Consider the following 19,700-nt stretch of genomic DNA (forward strand, 5'->3'; position numbering starts at 1 on the left):
TTCTGGAATATGGTTTATCTAGTGTTAGATAGTCAAGTGTTATCTACTTGGCACAGGGAGGCTTACAGGAAATATTTATCTTAAACATCTCAGATGACTCGTCTCAGAAGTCTGCCAGCATATGATGGCAAACAATGGTTTTCTCTCTTTGTAGTTGGAATCACACATTTCTAACTAAATGCTGCGGAGTGATAGATATCAAATATATCCAAGCATCAACAGAGAATGCTGCTATAAATGCCTGCAGAATGGAGCTACTTCATCTTCCCTCCATGTCATAACCTTTTTCAGGCAATGTGGAATAATTGTAAATGTAACAATATAATGTTCAATGCTGTGAGCATAAAAATACCCACACCAAAATAGATGAATGTATGTGTTGGTTGAGTGCTTTATGAGTAGAGAAGCTGACATCTGCGACCTTTGAATCTCTTCGAAAAGTAACAAAAGAGAATCTATATTGTGTTAACAGAGTCCAGAGTCTGAACTATCTTTATCCACTAGCCTCATGCTTCAAAGTGGGCTAAAAGACGTATTGATGTAAAAAAAAAAAAAAAAAGATAATACAGTGAAAAGCTTTGAAACCCTAAGAGAGATTCTTGATACAAAAACCTAAACAAGGATTGAGTGTTGAGACTGTGATAAGAAATAAATGCCTCTTTCTCTTTGCTATGCTGGCTGCTCTCCTCCTGTTAGTCACATGGAGCCCTTCATTCACACTAATGATGAGAGGCCAACCACTGAAATCAGTCACTGTTAGGGCTTCAAAGCAGAGGGGAGAAACTGTGGCATAATGCCAGGAAGCTAAGGTCAGCGGCCTCATTTATAAAATGCTGTTATGGTTACATTTCTTTAATTTTCTTTTAGCAGAAACCCACAATGAGACAGTTATTGTAATTGCACTATAAAAATTAGTTTTTAAAGCTACACTGTATTTATAAGAAAAAAATCAGACAAGCCTTCAGTGGTCTTTCTTCTGGTGATGTTGGGCTTCAACAAAAGCGCAAATAATTCATGCCATTGTCGTTGTCATAAATTATCTGTTAAATCTGGGAGGAATTATTAATCAAATCCCATTATTCACTTTCTTTTCAAGAGTTAGATGAGAAGAACAGATATAATTTAATTAAATCAGAGGAACATGTCTAAACTATATCTGTCAAAGTATCTCCATTCTGTAGGTGCACACACACACTTTGTTGGATAAAGTTCACTTGAAGTTCATATATTGTGTGCTCCATGAAACGTGCTTATGTGGCATTTCTTTTTCCAAGTGCTTTTTATGAATAAAACATAGGCATCCATGGAAAGTGATTTTAAAACTACATTTAAGTGTAAATTGAACAACTCTTTCAGCATTTCACCAAACCAAAATGGTACGTCATGTACCTGGAGGGAGGCCCAGACTGCAGACATCAGCAAAACTTGAACAAAAATTGATGCCGCGTGGTGTGTGGGAGCCCAAAACAGCCCACTATGTTGACTTAAACTTTTCTTGTGATTATTTGCAGAAGATATTTAAGATAGATATTTGTAATGGAAACTGTCCGCAAAGTGTTGTGTCCATTACTTAGCCTACTGTATAGCCCAGAAAGGACACAACACTTTCACATCCAAACAGCACATCCTGTTTTCTTTCCTGTGCCAAACATCACACACACACACACATTCGGAAACTCGTACTGTATGTATGTCAACAAACATCCTTTCTATTGCATTCTCAATATCCTTTCTCTTCTCGTGCTCTTTTTATCAGCCACACATTCACAAACACACACACACAGTCCACTCCAAAAAGATTTCAGTAAAACGTTCAAGACAAGATTGATGCTGCACTGATTACTGTGGATCAATAAATTGATTATACAGTAGAGCACTACTAATGCTTGAGCTAAAAATGACAGGCTGTGTCAGAAAATCAGTCAGGATCAGGAAAATTATCTTCTTCAGTCATCTATTCTTTTTGTTTTTGTTGCTGTCTGCGATGGTGTGTTTGTGTGTGTGTGTGTGTGTGTGTGTGTGTGTGTGTGTGTGCCCATGTGACAGCTTGTGTTGCCATGTACAGTATGTGTGTGTGAGCTGACATTCATAAGTGTGTATCTGTTTGTGCAGTTGAGTGTTAGTCATCTGTTTCTCTATTTTAGGCTTGAGTTTGTTTCTCTTTGTGTGTGCTTTGATTTGGTGTGTGAGTGTGTGTGCGTGTGTGTATGTGTGTGTGTGTGTGTGTGTGTGTACCCGGACTTGTGTGTGTTTGTGTTTGCCTTAGCGCGTGTGCGCATGTGTGAGGGTATGTACGTGCATGTCTGTGTGTCAAAATGAACTTTGTGACCTTTCCATGATGGCCCGTCTAAATAAAGACACAGCCGTCTTTCTCCCCTCTTCATATTTGGCAACCTTGCTTGGAAGTCGCACACAACTGCGCAAACCATTTCATATGTTGTGTGTTGTCCGCCAACACATCAGCTGCAGATTTTATGGCCGTTTCATAGCCTGCGCGTGTACTTTTCAATCAGATGATTCAGTTCTGATTTGGATTCTCATCTGAGTTCTGGCTAGGCTTCGATTTTTCTAAGAAGTGTAGCACTAACAGAGTTATTACAGCAGAGCCTGATGTCGCCCATGATAATAATGTGACAATTTTGCCTCTCAGTGCTTTTCTTTACCAACACCAGGAGGCTCAATAATGCATCAGGGTTTATATCCATGAAAAACATGAAAGTAATTGTGTCCACAGGGAAAGCAGAAATGAGGCTCATTCCTAATTCAATGATGAGGCCATGCAAGAACATTTTTCTAAAAATCATCACACTTCCTGCTGGAAAACTGCATGGCTTTTATTTTGACACATCTTTTGTGCGTCAATTAGGGAACTTTTATTGTGTTGTTGAATCTGGCGTATTCAAACTCACACACACCCACTCAACCACATACGCCTGTACTTCTACACGTGTGAGGACTCCCACTGACATAATGCTTTAGAACTTTAGACTTTAGAAGCAATATCTTGGCTGTATGGGTCCATTTAGATGTTGTGTGTGAATGTATTGTGTTTGGGACAATGGTGATATTGTAACTCAATTCAATTCCATTTAATACAACTTTATTTATCCCTACAAGAGCAATTGAAGGCAGTGACTGTACTAAAAACTCACTTCGACAAGGAATTATTTTTACCTCTATGCAAATTTCACACTATTGGCTCAAGTGAATTTCCCTCTGATTATGTTGGGCTACTGCAGGAGGACACAAGATGCATGCCATCTTCATTGGCACTCATGATCTTTTAAAGACATACATTATCAGCCTGTGTCAACAAATACACACACACAATTAATAGGGGAAGAGACAAAACCCCCACTGTTCACAAAGCGAAAACAATCAAAGGCTATAAACTTAAAAGATTTCTGTGGATTGGTAATAAATGTGCTAAAAAATAATATGAATCTCCAAAAACATCTACACAGATAGAGCATAGTGGCATCCTGATTGAGAATTCACTTGATGTGGTCAGGAGGGTTCAATATGTGTTATTTTCTGTATGTAGTGTATGCGTAAACTTACATGTGTTACACTGTGTATTTTTTTCACCCCAGTAAGAGCAGTTGTTGCCAAGGTAACAGCTAATGGAGAGCCAAATAAACAGTAAACAACTACATGTCTAACCCAGAACTCTTTAACCAAGTCTTTGAAGAAAATGTCCTAATTTTGAAAAAATGTTCTCTTTGTGAAGTTCTAAATCTAAGTTTGGTTCTCCCAAAGATAGAAGGGCAACCACACACAAGCAAACACACACACACACACACACACACACACACACACACACACACACACACACACACACACACAGTGAACAGTATCGAGTATCACTCTGTTAAACAGCCACAAACTCCTAAAGTGATTCTAATCATAATTGCCTGTGCCCCCTAAAAATGACATTTTTATCACAGATTTCACAAAGCCAAAGTGTATTTTAACGCCTCCACCTTCAATAGGGAGAGAGCCTGTGTGTGTTCTGTCTCTCGTTTTTCATCCTGCCTCTTGGGTGTTTTCAACAGCCAAATTACAGAGTGAAGAAATATATCTGGCGTTATAACGCGGAGGAGATTGGAAATGGAAAATGCTCAGCGCTGGAACGCCCTCCAAACACATACATATTCATACTGTGAAATGCTACATCCATCATACATTTTGAAAATGAAAGTTAATGTGTGTCTGCCTGTGTTTCTATATTTGTGTGAATATGTTTGCATGCTTCTGTGTACACCCCTCCTTGTATAGGAGCTTGTGAGGGCAGTTCTTTCTTTCTCAAGGCTGCTATTGATTGTGAATAAGAAGCTAATGTTGTGTGTTGTGTTTCATGTTAGTCGGACTCTCTCCATCCTCTCTCTGGAGGATCCACTGCCACTGATCATGCCTAGATTTCAGCTGATGCTACAGAATAAGGAGCTTAGGGACACTGTGTCTGCATGGATATACAACACTGTAAACATACACCTCATGGCTCCCTACACTTGGCTATCACCTCCTTGTGTACCTAAAACCACAGCTCAGCCATGAATATGGAAATGAAACTGTGAGCATGTAAAGGTGAGGTGCCACTTCGGTGGCGGATCTTCTCCAAGTGGAAATGTATGTGTGTGAGGGAAAAGCAGGACAGAGAGGCTCAATTCGGCGCTGCGAAATCCCCAAACTGCCCATCAGCATAAATCAATTACAATTCACCATAGGCCTGCTGACCTCGAATATAACAAGCTGTCACAACAAGTGTGTGTGGCTGCATCTGTGTGTGGATTGAGAATGTTTCTTGACTTGAATACAGTATGTGACACTTGGTGCAAGATGACACATCCAGTGTGTGTGTATATGTATGTGTGTGTGCGTGCGTGCGTGTGTGTGTGTGTATATGTGCGTGTGTGTGTGTGTGTGTATGTGCTTGTGTGTGTGTGTGTGTGTGTGTGTGTGTGTGTGTGCATGTGTGATATCTGGCAACATGCTCTAATTCCTTATAGACTTCCTCTGTGTTTGTTGGCAGTTAGTAACATTATACTGCTTCTGCCGAGGCCTACTTCTCATGTCCCACTGTGACAGAAGATTTTCCAATGACATCTTGAACTGCCATCAGCCTCACAATGTTATGGACTATTTCCTGAAGTTGTGTTGCCATTCAGGGCTATTTCATGATAATTGGAAATTGCTTTAGATTGCCCTTTGGTTCAACATGTACGCTAGAAAAACATCGTTCTTTTAAAACTCTCTTATTTGTGAAATAACATATTGGTAATTATCTTGCTAGAAATTGTCTTTTTTTTTTTTCATTTCCCTCGTCCCTGATGTTACATCATGTGGAAATATATTAAATAAATGAACCGGAGGATGACTTGTGCTTTTTCAAGTAGCTTTATTTCCAAACTGGAGAGGGAGGATGACAGATGGGGGATAGAAGATTGTAAAGCTCAGACCACGCAGTTTGGTCCAAACACAGTAGGAGAAGAGACAGTACAAGTGGTTTCAGGGGAAAAGATGGTGATCAAGAGGCAGATTACTGCATCTGTCGCATTTAAGCCATAATTTATACTTTAAAAAAAAAAAACAAAGCAGCAGTCTTACCACATAAAGCCATGGTTGGGGGGTTTGCAACTCATAGTTATTGGAAACAGCCATGAATCCATGACCGCTGTGGCTATTTTTGATATAATTGCGTTGTTATAGCTGTTTGTATTTCTGGAGAGAAAATAACCATTTCAGACGAGGACAGGGAACAGGGAGCTCTCACTCTCAACCATTTTATCAGTTATTTGAATCTCCAAGCAGCTCTGTGTGGTATGGATTGTAGCCTTAATGTCCTGCACAAAGCCTGCAAATCATCCAACTGAAACTGGCTTTGGGTGCAATTGACATTTTCATGTTTTCCTGCTGCAGTATGGTTAATAAAATGTACATCCTTGAATGTGCTTGTATCTCTGATTGAACACTTTACCGTACTATAACTAGAAGAAACAATGATGACAAATGTTGCATTGTAGGTTCTGCATTACGCACAAAACTCAAAGTTCACGTTCCTTCAATTCAACACAAACACATCCCCCAAACTCAAATGTAGCTCAGTCTCACCAAAGCAAGAGCTTGACGGCAAAAATCTATTTTGCTCTTATTGTAGATATTAAAAATCTGTACAGTGTTCTCGCTCGTTCATCGGCTCCACTTTGCTTGACTTTCAGAATAAAAGCACAGTAACTGAACAATAAATAGGTAACAGACAGTGAACACAAAATAGTTTGAAATAAATAATACAGTGTTTTTCAATCTTTTTCTCCCGTCACATACACCAAATGTAAAGAAATACATCATTAAAGCAACACAGAGCCAGATATCACTGAGTCAGGCTGGTGTCCTATAAGGCTCTTTGGTCCCTTGAGGGTGATCACTAAAAAGCCATGTACTCAATACCACTGACAAACACTGACTTTCAATTCAATAAGACTTTCTCAACATAGTGATATACTACTTTTATCAAGTAGAAACATTGACATGACAGACAAGTGATGCTTGCACCAGGAAATCTGGTCTGTCTCTATTCTTGTCATTATTACAGTAGATCTGTGGTACGTAGCAGCCAGAGGAGGCACTGACACTCTCTACAGAGAAACACTAAGGTCAACACGCACACGCATACACACACACACACATGCGCGCACACACTCACACAGGTCAGCAGAGTTAGACAATTAGTAAATTGAAATGTTGCTGCTGACAGCCCTTGTCCCATTGAGTCAATAAGCCTGTGTGCTGTTCACAGTTACAGACACCTTTTCTTTTTTTGTGTGTGTGTGTGTGGAGAAAACTGACAGAGCCTCAGTCTCTTGGTGAGAAAAATAAATGTACCATTCATCCTCTCGCCTCTCAGCAACGAACCAAATGTGCCATGTAGAAGTCCACTGCAGGCGATGATGTGCCAGAGGCTTTGGTTAAGAGTGACTCAGCCAAATGGTTCTCAGAATAACCCATTTTGGGGTAATTAGGGGAAACATTACACATCCGTAATTGCATTGTTCAGCTGTCCTTTACAGCCAATGTAAATGTCTACCTGCTAAATACTGCTGCTCATCATGAAGCACAGTTCCAGGAAAATAAATGTTCACATGTTAAATACTAAGAATCTAGTTATTTCAGTCTTCAGCAGATGCACCTCCCATTAGATACTGTGAATAACCTCTGAAGCACTTTTCAGAGGCTAGAAACTGCTGCTTAAATGTCCAAATACTGAGGCAGCTCATTAGAGGGCTTACTCAGTCCAGTCCATTGATGTGTCCACATTAAGTTAAAAAGCAGGAAACAGCAAGCTAAGATGATGAGGGGTGTCACACTGTATCTTACTTTTACATCGCAATAACATACATGTGTTTTTTTTCCTTTAACGTCCAAAATCCTCCACACTTCAGCTTATTCTGTATTTCATGAAAGGTGAAAGCCAAGAGTGTCATTACAAACAACCTGAGTGTCCATTATGACCCAGACCAAGCCGAGAGCAAGGTGTCTGACATAAAAGCTTTCCACATAAAAGTCCACAAGTTCAGCTTGAAAGGGCCTCCTTGTCTGTGCTTTCACATTTTGAGATTGTCAGAAACCTTCTCTTGTTGTTGCGCTTTTAGATAAAAATCGAGGAACACATGTTTGCCCTGCAGCTGGGCAAATTAAGACTGCAGACGTAAGAAATCACCACTAACCTTGTGTGCTCCATGTGCTCTGTATTGATGAATAAAGGGCCCTAGGCTCACAGGAATCTAAGGTCACTTTTCCTTCTTTTTACCTGTTTTCTTTCCCCATCAGTCTTGGAGTCTTTAATAACTACAAAACCTTAACTTATATATTATACACCAAACAATCTGTATTCTTATTCAGGAGTTAATTCTCAACTGTTTCTGCTTTCTGTCAGTTTTGTAGAGTGTTTTAATTGGAGATAAAACTTTGCATTCAAAATCTTATCAGCAATACTGAAGTGCTAAGCTGTTCAGTGTCTCCCACTGCCTCTATTCCATGTCCTGTTTTCACCCCACACCCTATAAAACTCTAAGTGTTTATCAGCTGCAAACTGGGATTTCACAGTCCAAGTTGAATGTTTGCACACACTGTGGCTGTAAAAGAGTGGCTCTCAGTTCTGAATTTTATGCTGGAAATTCCACAGTTCAACATATTTTTAAAACAGCCCTTTGAGTGTTCTGAAAAATGGAAATGATTAGTTTTTCTCTGTGCCTCAGAAATAGTAATTTTTTGTGTCCATGTCTTTTGCAGTTGATTTGTATGCTAGAAGAAAGTACCCTTGGTGCTTCTGCACAGTATTTTTTTGAAGGCCTTTCTGAAGTCTTTGTTGAAGATGGTGTATATGACTGGGTTGAGTGAGGAGTTGCAGTAACCGATCCAGAAGAAAAACTTAAAGAGTGGATCAGGGATGGCGCACGTCTCTGGGCACACTGCCTGTAGAGAGTAGGAGAAAAAGAACGGAAACCAGCACACCACAAAGACACCGATGACCACTGCCAGAACGAAGGTGAAACGTTTCTCTCTGTTGACCATCGCTTTACGCCTCGCTGCCCCAGGGTTGTTCTCTGTCTTTGACTTCCTCCCTGGCACCAGCCGAGCCCCCTTTGAAGTGGCGATCATGTCCCGGTAGCGCTTGACTGAGGCCGGGGAGTGGATCCCCCCTCCTGCAGGTGACCCTGGCATGCTGGAGCTGCCTCGGCCTCCTCCATGGCTGTGCTCCATATCGCTCTCTGTGCTTGAGCTGTCGCCATTGTTATTGTCAGCTTTTTTCCCTCCTTGCCGCTTGCCCTTCTTCCCCTTCTCTTTAGCCTTGGCAGGGGAAGACTGAGGCACAGAGGAGGGGGTTGAGGGGCCATGGGGAGAGGTATCAAGGGAGGCAGTGACAGGGGTCATGGCTAGAGAAGGGGATGGAGGTTGCAGGAGATTATTGGAGGGGGGATTCTGTAAGGTTTGAGACTCTCCTGGGGAAGGAGAAGGGGTGATGGCGAGGGTGGGGGGTCTGGCATTGGAGGTTTTGTTCGATGAAGGGGGTGTGCTTTCTTCTTCATCCTTCCCGTTGGCTTGTACATGTCTGGGAGGCTGACTCGGTGTAGCACAGCCGACCCCATCCTTCCTGGGCTCTCCTGGCGGGCAACGCGTTCTCTGCTTGGCAATCTGGTAGATTCTTATGTAGACCAGGATCATGATGACGCATGGAGCAAAGAAGGAGCCGATGGTGGAGTAAAGGATGTACCAGCGCTCATCATTCAGCTGGCACTGAGGTCCTCTCTCACTCCCCAGGTCCCCTGCCTCGCTTTTGTTCAGTGAGAGCAGGGGGGGGAAGGAGATGATGGCAGAGATGAGCCACACCACCACAATAGCGGCTTTGATGCGTTTGGGAGTCCGCTGACGCCCATAAGTAACCCTGGAAATGGACAGGTAGCGGTCCAGTGAGATGGCACACAGGTGCACAATGGAGGAGGTGCAGAACAGCACATCCAGAGCCAGGTAGATCTCACACCACAGAGACTTGAAGTACCAGTAACCAAGCAGCTCATTGGCCAGAGAGAAGGGGATGATGAGTGTGGCCACTAAAATGTCTGCAGCAGCCAGTGACACTAAGAACAGATTCTGCGGACCTCGGAGGGACCTGCTGGTCAGGACGGCGATGATGACCATGATGTTCCCCACGATGGTGAAGACGACCATCAAGGTTATGGCGGTGGCGAAGGCCGCCGTGGCTTCGGGGGAGTAAGGGGCGAGCTGCAGGATGCTCTGGTTGCAGGGGACGGAGGCTCCGGCGCTGCTCACACTGCTGTTCCAGCCGCTCAGCTCCATGGAGCAGCCGCTGTCCGGAACCGAGGCCATGCTGGGATTAGCTTTCCAGGAGTCTTTATAGATTAAAAATACGTTTGGTCACTGAATAACATTTGTTTTTAGATTGTATTTCACTGTTACGGGTTTTGATAATCGTGTCATAAGATCAGACATTGTTTATGCACAATGAAATTCTGTGTTTGCAGTTTAAATAACATACGTGACAATAGCTAAATGATCATTTGTAAAATATTTACCTCAGTTGCTCTCGTTTTCTCTCTGTGTTGTTTCCAAACGTTAGCTCCCTCGCATCCTCCACGGCAGGTCTTCCAAGTCCATTTTAAGCACACAAAACAGTCCTGAGCAATGCGTCAAGACACGGATCAGTGCCTTTCATTTAAAAAGACTCGCCACTTTGTAGAACAGATTCTTTCCCCAAAAACAAAAGTATTTTTTGTGACGCTGACTGCTGCCCATCAACCTTGCAGAGTTACACTGCAGCCGGAAGAACTAAAACTTCTTTAACGCACCGAGTTTGATAATTTTTTCCCTCCGTGGATTAATTACTCTCTTGAGATTTGTCTTAAAATAATCTAATTTGGGGTCGTCTCAAGCGAGTCGACATTGAATTTGAGGTCGGATTAGAGTAAATAATCTCGACACTCCGTGCGTCCTCGTTTGGAGACGCGCGTATGACTGACAAGTCTCATCTGAATAGCCGACACAGAACGGTTTCTGAAAGTGACATAAAGTTAATGTTCACAGTGGTTTACTAACGAGAAAGTACTGTTGTTTCCCTGCGAGGGATAGCCTGACTGAAGACAGCTCAAAGTTAACCTCAAGCTCTGCAGCCCTGCGCATGGAGCCAGATATGCAGTCAAAACGCGCTGTGTCTTGTGTAGTGAAACGATCCCCGCGGAGCAGCTTCACTCTGTGCGTCTCAGGAGTTGTTTCTCTGATTCTTGGCGCTTCCGTCTCCTCAGAAGTTCACCGGGATGCCATGATTCAGCCGCTCCGCTGGCGCACTCACATCACAGGCTTCCTCACAGAGGCGCGGCAGCATCTTCACTTGTGAACACGACCTTACGGCGAAATCTAATAAGTGGGGTGCCTCCCATCTCCCTCTTGCGCTTCTTTTTAGACCCGGTGATGTCATTGTGGAGCTGTGGGCGTAATGGGATCCTTACTTTCTTTATCCCTGTAGCAGCCCCCCCTCCCTGCCTCGTCCCCCCCCCTCTCTCCCTCACATTAAATATATACCCAAGCGGCTCAACCGACGCAGTTATATTACAAATGGCTTGTTGGGTGGCACTGCTTCGGTCAATTGACGCCGAGGTGTCCAGCTGAGAGCAGAAGAGAGCTGATGCCATCCCAAAACATTAGTTTCATTCCAGGGACTCGACTACTTTTTAAAGCCACTCAGTCATCATCATCATCATCATCATCATCATCAATATCATCATCATTCCCTGCAATATGTGACACAGCACATATGGCTGATCTGTGTTTACAATTAAAAAGCCTGTGTGATCTTTACACCATGTAACCTCCAGGGACTCCAGTTATTTAGGGCCAATAAACGTTTCCACTGCAGCAGCTGGAGGTCGAGTAAGTTCCTCAAGGGCACTGACACCTAACCTGGTCACAAGGCTGCTCCCGGGTTTTTGGTGAGGTTAGGTAGGACCAATGTTTGAGGTTGTACAAGCCAAAATACACCTACATGTTAGACGCAGGAGTACGATTCTGTGTCTTTTATCATGCTGTGAGTGTTTTATCATGGTCATCTTATGTTAATGTGGAAGAAGGGCTCATTCTCAGTTGTGATGTAGGATAAAAGTGAAAGCCCTCATTGTGAGAAGTGATCCCATTCACAGGGCTAAGTTATTGACGCATTAAATGGCTGGTGGCCACATTGTGCAAGTAAAACCTTATTCTGCTGCAGAAACTGTTAATTACAACCATAGAATAGAATAGAGTATAACTTTATTGTCCAGGCAGATTACAAGAATACAGCAAATCTCATCCCATCACAACAACTACTACAACATACATACAGTGTGCATGCATACATTCAATGCAGAGGAGTGCAGTTTGTTCGGGGGACTTTTTTCAAACAAGCTACCTCTCCCTCAAAACTGACTGGGTGAATGCACCGTGTTGCCTTCCACCTCTGCTCGTTGTGCGAGGTGCAGGACAGGGGTATCAGGCACTTGCCTTCTGTGCTCATGCATTTACATCATCACTTGACTTCGATTTAAATCCCTCTGCATTATGCGCCCTGCGACACTTCCTCCCCCAAGAAACACAGACATCCACGGCAGAGCCTCGTGATTTGTTGTCTACCTGAGATCAAGTGTCCCCGATTGTGCAGTTATGGAGTGAAACCTACGTCATGCTGGCTGTTTTACTGAGCCATAAATTAAACAGTAGCAGAGTTTATCCCGTGGTGTTTGAAAGTACGTAGGTGGCCTCTGATATAAACTCACACAAACAAACAACACACACACACACACACACACACACACACACACACACATTCATCAGCCTACACACGCACACACAAACTTATGAATGGTGTGTGGGTAGGAGGTCCTGTTTACTTGTTTTTGTAGTGCGTCCCCCACACATTGCTGCTTTAATGAGAGAGAAGCCCTGCTAGCCACCCATGGAATTACAAATGGGAGCCCTGCTCTCTGATTGTGTGACCTGAAACAGGAGCCATAATGGTCGTACATTTTTCACTCCACGCTACACATTCTAAATATAAATGGAAAGAGAATAAAGCTTTTAGCGGGAGAGAGCACTCCAATCAAGTGTCTCTGTTTCCGTGGATGAACCGTGCTTAGTAACACGCTGAAAATGCATTCTGGGGGAGAGGGGTGTGTCACTGATGCCAAGGTTACAGAGACTGAGCAGCACACAGCGTTCAGTGCACAGTACATCACTTCTGAAGTGCTTGTTGTATAAGAGCATGTGGTATACAAACCTGTGCGCGCACACACGCACACACACACACACACACACACACACACACACACACACACACACACACACACACACACACAGTACACAAGCCTGGAGGAATTTCTGCTGTCACGGATCGAGTACAGTGGATCAGTAATTCTTGCTCGACATCCAGACTGGAAATGCACCTGGTCCTGGAAAGGGCACCCACTCTTTGAGGAAAAAAGTTATGTGCTTTGGAAAAATCTCGTTTTGTTCAAAGCAATTCCTGAAGTCTCTTGGTGCAGTAAGATTTGTGAGGAGAAATATCCCTTTAAGACTGTTTCCCAAATAAGTGCCAGATAACTGCAGGTCAGCATAATGCAGTGCTGCGGTGGGAGTCTGTGCACGTTATGGTTTGGGTCCAAACCAATTATAGCACAGTACCTGGCTTTTGGATGCTTTCAGTTCAGACCTTTTTTTGAATTATTGGCTTGATTTTGCCTCCTGTTTTGTGTGTGTGTGTGCTCATGTAGCTCTACCTTTGTGAGGACCAGTTGAATCTTTAGTGATTGAGAGTGAGGACAGATTTGGAAAAAGAGGACATTTTGGCCAGTGAAGGGGTAAGTTTAGGTTTAGTTATGTTAAGGTACTTGTTGGATGATGACAACTGCTGCTTGTGTGTGTGTGTGTGTGTGTGTGTGTGCCTGCAGGCCGGTTCATGTGTGCGTGTTATGTCACCATAATTCTCCAGATAACAATATCACACATATTGCTCAAGTTATCTCTCAACAGTTTTCTCCGACAGGGATTTCTTGTTTGAGTGACACAGTCCTCAGTGAATAGTGAATCGCTGTAAATCACCACATCTAACGGAAGTGTGACGGCTGTACAAATCCCTAATCTCTCACACTCTTCTTCTGGTACATACAGTACACGTACATGGACACACAAACACGCCACTGGGAGGTACTGCCACAGCCTGATGTAATATCATTGATCCTGACACTAGTGTAATCTGGACAGAGAGTGTGAGTAACAGTTTGAGTCTGTTTTCATTAAGGAGCCTGACTGACTGAGAAGGAACTGAATACAACAAACAAGACGAGAGAGACATTCAAACAGGGCCGGCTCTAGACTTTTGGGGGCCCTAAGCAGGATTTGGTTTGGGGGGACCCCCCTCATTCTAACGTGTTGCCACTTCACATGGCACTGAATCAACTTGTGTATTGTGAATATTAGTTTAAGCACACTTAATGTACAAATAAGCATGTAAAGTGGGACCTATTAGCAGAAACACTTTCTTTAAATAAACTACAGTAAATACTCTATTACCCCCTGACTCTATGGATGGACCTTCTTCATCTCATTAAAGGTTGATGCATATTTTAGTTTAATGTTTTCAGTGGAAAGAGGCTGAATCTCACCTGTCTTCATGTCTGAATGTAGAAACGATATGACACGACCAAAAGATATGATGTAAACTGTTGTAGAATAGCTTGTGAAGATACTTATGCCAGTTTGTGTTGACTTTTGTTCTTGTCTTGTTCATTAATTATCATATCTAATGTGATTTTTTTCCACAGAAGGGAGTGCTTGTTTTGTAGCTTATCTGAGCTTATTGTTTTGTCACTATTTGTTGGCAAAAATGACACGAAATGTTGTCGGTTTTTGTTTAGGAAGCTCAATTCTTATTAAGTTATTGTCTCGTGTTCATTAAAAAAATCTTTTCTAGGGGTCCCCAGAGAGCAGGGGGCTATAAGTGACTGCTTATATCACTTAATGGGTAGGGCCGGATCTGCATTTAAATAAACGGGAGGTGGAACAGTCTGCTTCCAGAAACGACGTGGAGTGAAACGACACCAAAAGTCATTTAAATGTGTTAATGGACAAACATCAGTACAGATAGGAAGTGCGTGTGTGTGTGTGTGTGTGTGTGTGTGTGTGTGTGTGTGCGTGTGCGCACACACGTGGCTTTGTTGCTAATACAAAGGCTACCACAGTCTGCTGGTGTCATCTGCTGGATACTTTTGGATCATCTTGATTTCTGGTAATTTCAAAAGCTGTCACTAGAGAGCGCTGTCTCACTACAAACTAATATCCAATGCTTATTGTATTGCATTTTTCTTTTGAAACTACCTGTAGTGGTAGAAGAAGTACTCAGATCCCTTTTCTTAAGTGAATATACTTGTAAAACAATTTTAAAATACTATTTACAAGTAAAAATAAGTATTATGAGCAAAATATACTTAAAGTATTAAAAGTAAAAGTGCTTGCACAGCAGAGAGACTGGCTGATGTGTGATTATATATGATTGGTAATTCTGATGCATGAATTATAACTTCTTAATATACATTTAGGTAATTGAGTCCAGTGGTTCCCATCCAAAGGTTCAAGGAGAAATGTGTCTTTGGTGGAACTGCAAACAACTCAGAGACTTCTGAAATGTGACAAAGAGTAACAACTAGAGACTGTTTTTTCATAAAGGTTGCCAAAAAGGTTGGAAAACACTGGTTTAATCAATAATGGTGCTTTGTATTTATCATATGTTTTTTTTTTAATGTAAAATCTTAATCTGAAAAGCAACTGGTAACTATAGCTGTCACATTAATGTAGTGGAGTAAAAAGTACAATATTTATACAATAGTATAAAGTAGAATAACATTGATATACTACTACAAAATTGCACTTGAGTGAATGTTCTTTGTTACTTTCTGTACAGTAACTATATGCACTAAAAACAACCTAATATTTATTTATAATTTTTTTTCCTGTCCCATTTTTATGATTTATATGGACCTTATTAATTAACCTATTAAGAGGCCAATAGAAAATAGGCTTGCATATATGTATATATATATATATATATATAGCAAATCTTAACCTTAACAGATGAAGGGCTACAACTTGCTGCTGGAAGGCTAACCTTGATAGAAATATCCATTACAATGTGTTAGATTTTAAGCTTATACTTCTGAATGTGACTGTGGAAGTCTAAATGAACACAAACCAGAACTAATGTTATCTTTATGTGTTTCAGTTGAACCAAACTCTCAGTCTTAATCAAACCTCCAAGGTGCATTTTTGCCGTCAGTCTGTAAAACTGCTAATGTAAGGAAGAAATCAAGCATAACAGTTATGCTTGCGTACACGTTGAACAATGGATGCTTGCAAATAAGAGGAAGTGGATTATTTTAGCTACGGCTGACACAAGAGTGTGGGTGGCATAATGAGCATCAGGGGATGAGGTAGTGGCGGCGGCTGGTCTTTAATGCACGATTAGTGGTAGTTCTTTGTAATTTGGTCAAGTTTAGAGTTTACTGCATTTTGCTTACATATACCATAGACGTTATTTATAACAATTCAATGTTGGAACTATAGAATGACTGTGGAATCTCATGGAGACCTTTACCCATGATAAAATAAAGTTATTGACATGTTTGAACGTGTTATTTAAAGTGGAATCTTGGAAAATTAGGAAGCAGCAAACAAGAGCACCGAAGCATCATGTTTATGGGGTTAAAAATCTATGTGAATAGTTCTTCAGTTGTCATCAGATCAAAATTTCACAAACATAACTCGATCAGTGATATGGACTTTCCAAACTTCCTGACTACAAATGCCCTTTAAGGCTTTCTGCTCTCTTGCAAATGTACTCCCATTGTGAAAGAAAAAATTCTCGTGACAACTGTCCGAATTTTTCTTGCAACTTGAGTAAGTGGATGTGAAATTATTTGTCAGTGGTTGTTGCAGTCAAAAGGACTTCATACAGTAAACCCATTCTCTGTGGATAATCCTCCAAAACACTCAGCAATGCACGGTTTTAATACCTTCTGATTGGAGAGTGTATCGAGTGCAGCAAGGTCAGTGTGTGAAATTATACATTTGTAATGTGGTGAAAACACACTCAAGGCTAAGTGGTGAGCCAGTGTTGGACTATATCTTTAAGGATATAAATAGTGAAATGTGTGTCACAGTATGTATGAATAAAGAAATATACAGAGTAAAGACTCAGTGAGTTCTCCAGCATGTTTTTATTTTAGTGGAAAAAACAGCAGGAATCAGCCAAACCTTGTAGGTATAAAGTGCAGTGACAGACAGTAACACTGTCATAACAAATGTTCAAATAATAAATAAAAATAAAAATTCTATTTACATCATAGAAACAACTTCTTCCAGTTTGTGTAATCTGTCTCAGGATACAGAAAGATTAGACTCACGATTAGACACCAACTGTAGTTAGTGAACTTTTTATAAATTAGACAGTAAAACTTGAGATCCATCCAGTATTGCCTTAACTAGTTAACACAGTGTTGTCTCATAAAAAGACATGTCATGTCACAGTGGTCGTAACTGCGATGGAATGGCTTTCAGTATGAAAATAAGACAGCCCTTGCCAAAGATCAGGCACATAAGTCAAACAAAATGACACACACAAAACCAGACAAGCAGGCACGATTCCCCTGGAGTATAAAATGTCAGGGAAATTACCTCATAGCTGCTCCAACTTGCTGGCTCAGAATCACAGTTGTTCATAATGCGGTTATAACAGAGTTTATATTGCCAACTGCTGTTTGTCGTATCAGGATCCCATTTGTGATCCCATTTTCCGGGTCCACCAGCCATGTGATGCCAGCAGCACAAATAGCTTTTCTCTGAATGTACAAAGTATACACTTCTGAAATGTAAGTAGTTTCAATAGTACAGACAGTACATTGATAATGCTCTGAGTCCAGCACAACGCCTACAAGAGGCAGGAGAATTAATCTAAAAGTACAGTCATGCAAGTTTTCTTCCTCTTGCTCTTCATCCCTGACAGAGAACGTCAGTCTCAAACTGCAGCAGCTGTCCCATGAAGGCCAGGTTGGGGGAGATGACCTGACGGCGCTGCTTCACAAAATCAAAGGCCTCATCCAGCCTGACGCGCTGCGTGTGCATGAGGTAGGCCAGACAGATGGTGGCGGAGCGCGAGATACCTGCCTGGCAATGCACCAACACCCGACCACCACTCTGCTTCACTGAGTCTGTAGGCGGAGCGGGACAGAGGAGACAGAAAGAGGAAGAGAGATCAGCATATTGCGCTCCATTCCGCATCATTGATTTGACATCAGTGAAAATGTTTTACAAGCAGAAAGCTTTAAAATGTTTGACTATCAATCCACCCAGATATATGAAAATGCTGTCGTTATTCACCATGCTAATGGAAAATTCAACCAAGGTTTGTTTTTATAAATCCAACTCTGTCTTCTCCTGAACTTAACTTTGCAAGGTAAATGCCTCAAAACAAGCAAAAGAAAAACATTAAATGTTAATACATTTGTTTTCTGCAGCCTGTGCAGCATAATCCAGTTGTGCTGTAATCAGACGATTACACTGTTGGTCCATAAGTCTAGGCTATAAAATGGATTATGGTGTAGAAGCTGCTTAAGAGAAATTCTTTGGATATTTTGTTTCATCAAGAGTGTAAAAAAGAGGGCTTGCTTAACTAAGACGAGATTAATTAACTGTGTGTTTACTAACTTAGTTACTTTACAGTGAGCAAATAATGACTGAACTGTCTTCTTAAGGTTACACTGAACACAGGGTGGGAGCTATAGATGTTGAGAGGAGAAACTTACCGATGAATGCGATTGCTGTGGAGAAACAGGCTCTGATGTCAGCAGCCAGGTTGTCCTCCACATTAAGGCGCAGGTACTGAAACTCCCCCTCATAGAAGTTAGGGCATGAGGAGGAAACGTTGAGCACAGCTGTGATGCCCGCAGCTGCCAGGGTCTCTCTGCGGGAGGAGTGGATGGCACTGCCCAAAAACAGGAAGGGCAACAGCTCCACTGGACCATCCTGCAATTTACAAAATCAAGACCATGTTTAAAACATGAATATTCACTTTGCAGTTTGATCTTTTTTATGTTACATATTTTTCCATCACCGCTTTTTGATGCAAAACCTTTGATTTTCACATTCTATTACATTATGTATTGTCTATTAGCTCTTATAAAGGTACATTTGATCTTACCCGATCATATGCTGGTGTCCTCCGACCAGTCACTGTTGGCTCTGGTTCCACTGCAGAGAGGTGACTGCTGGCAGAGCTGTAACACAGCTCTGGATAGGCCTCTGAAAATCCCTCAAATCCACCTAAATGGAGGTCACATAGTATTAGCTAAGCCCCAAGTTTTCACTGAAGTCCTCCTAAAAAATGTGTGAAATAATAATAATGATGTGGTAACGTGAAAAGGAGGGAAAAGTCTTATTACCTTGTAGAAAGCAGATCTGCGTCTGAACTTCGTTTTGGAGGGCGGTGAGCAACATCTGGGCCACGCTCTCTGCCTTCAGCTCGGCCACGGAGCGGCTGCTCTCATCCACCACCACCAGCGGGGAGAACTCCCCGCGCCGCAGCCGGCCTAGGAGCGCCTTGTCCGGGATGAGCCACTCCAGAGCCACCACCGAGCTCTTGGATCTACGACGCAGCATCGAGTTCCAGTTGACGTTTCGGGACTCGCAGATATGCGTAAAAGAAAAATCAAGGAAAGGTCTGCAGTCCAGCACCACACACCCAGCAGAGGTGTACTGGTCCCGGGGGGTCCTGAGTATGTGAACCAGCTCATGGCCAGTTATTTCCAAAGGCTCGCTACCTGAAGTCATGACTGAAAAAGTGTATTTAAAATAATATAAATATAATAATCAATTTGTTCCTCACAACTAAAAATAATAAATCCGGTCTAAGTGTTTTTCTGTAAGAATTTTAATGCGCTGATGAATGATTGATAAAGTACTTTTAAAATTAAAGAAAGTGATTTTAAAATCTGCTGTAGATGTATCACGAGCGAACTTGTTGACTCCTCCGTCAGGTCTGTTAAAATCAGCTTTAGCTGCAGAGTTTCACTTGTTCATTGATAACAGCTGTGGGAGGGGCGGGGTCATCG

The 19,700-nt window shown here is 42.0% G+C and overlaps 1 protein-coding gene across 1 annotated transcript; it reads right to left on the reverse strand.

Moving 5' to 3' along the window:
- Positions 1-8,301: 8,301 nt before the first annotated feature.
- LOC139284111 (alpha-2B adrenergic receptor-like) lies at positions 8,302-19,624 on the reverse strand. Its single transcript, XM_070904286.1, has 6 exons — positions 19,032-19,624; positions 18,791-18,912; positions 18,396-18,615; positions 17,595-17,801; positions 9,135-9,896; positions 8,302-8,810 (listed from the first exon to the last, which is right to left on the reverse strand). Exons 1-6 carry the CDS (start codon positions 19,417-19,419, stop codon positions 8,302-8,304), a joined length of 2,208 nt encoding a protein of 735 aa, XP_070760387.1. The 5' UTR covers positions 19,420-19,624.
- Positions 19,625-19,700: the final 76 nt, after the last annotated feature.

The sequence above is a fragment of the Enoplosus armatus genome, chromosome 4, assembly GCF_043641665.1.
Source record: "Enoplosus armatus isolate fEnoArm2 chromosome 4, fEnoArm2.hap1, whole genome shotgun sequence".
Classification (NCBI taxonomy): domain Eukaryota; kingdom Metazoa; phylum Chordata; class Actinopteri; order Centrarchiformes; family Enoplosidae; genus Enoplosus; species Enoplosus armatus.

Coding starts and splice junctions, on each gene's coding strand:
- LOC139284111 (XM_070904286.1), bottom strand. CDS start 19,419: ATGACTTCAGGTAGCGAGCCTTTGGAAATAACTGGCCATGAGCTGGTT. Junction 18,616..18,790: donor GGACACCAGCATATGATCGG/GTAAGATCAAAT, acceptor TGTAAATTGCAG/GATGGTCCAGTGGAGCTGTT. Junction 17,802..18,395: donor CACAGCAATCGCATTCATCG/GTAAGTTTCTCC, acceptor CTCCGCCTACAG/ACTCAGTGAAGCAGAGTGGT.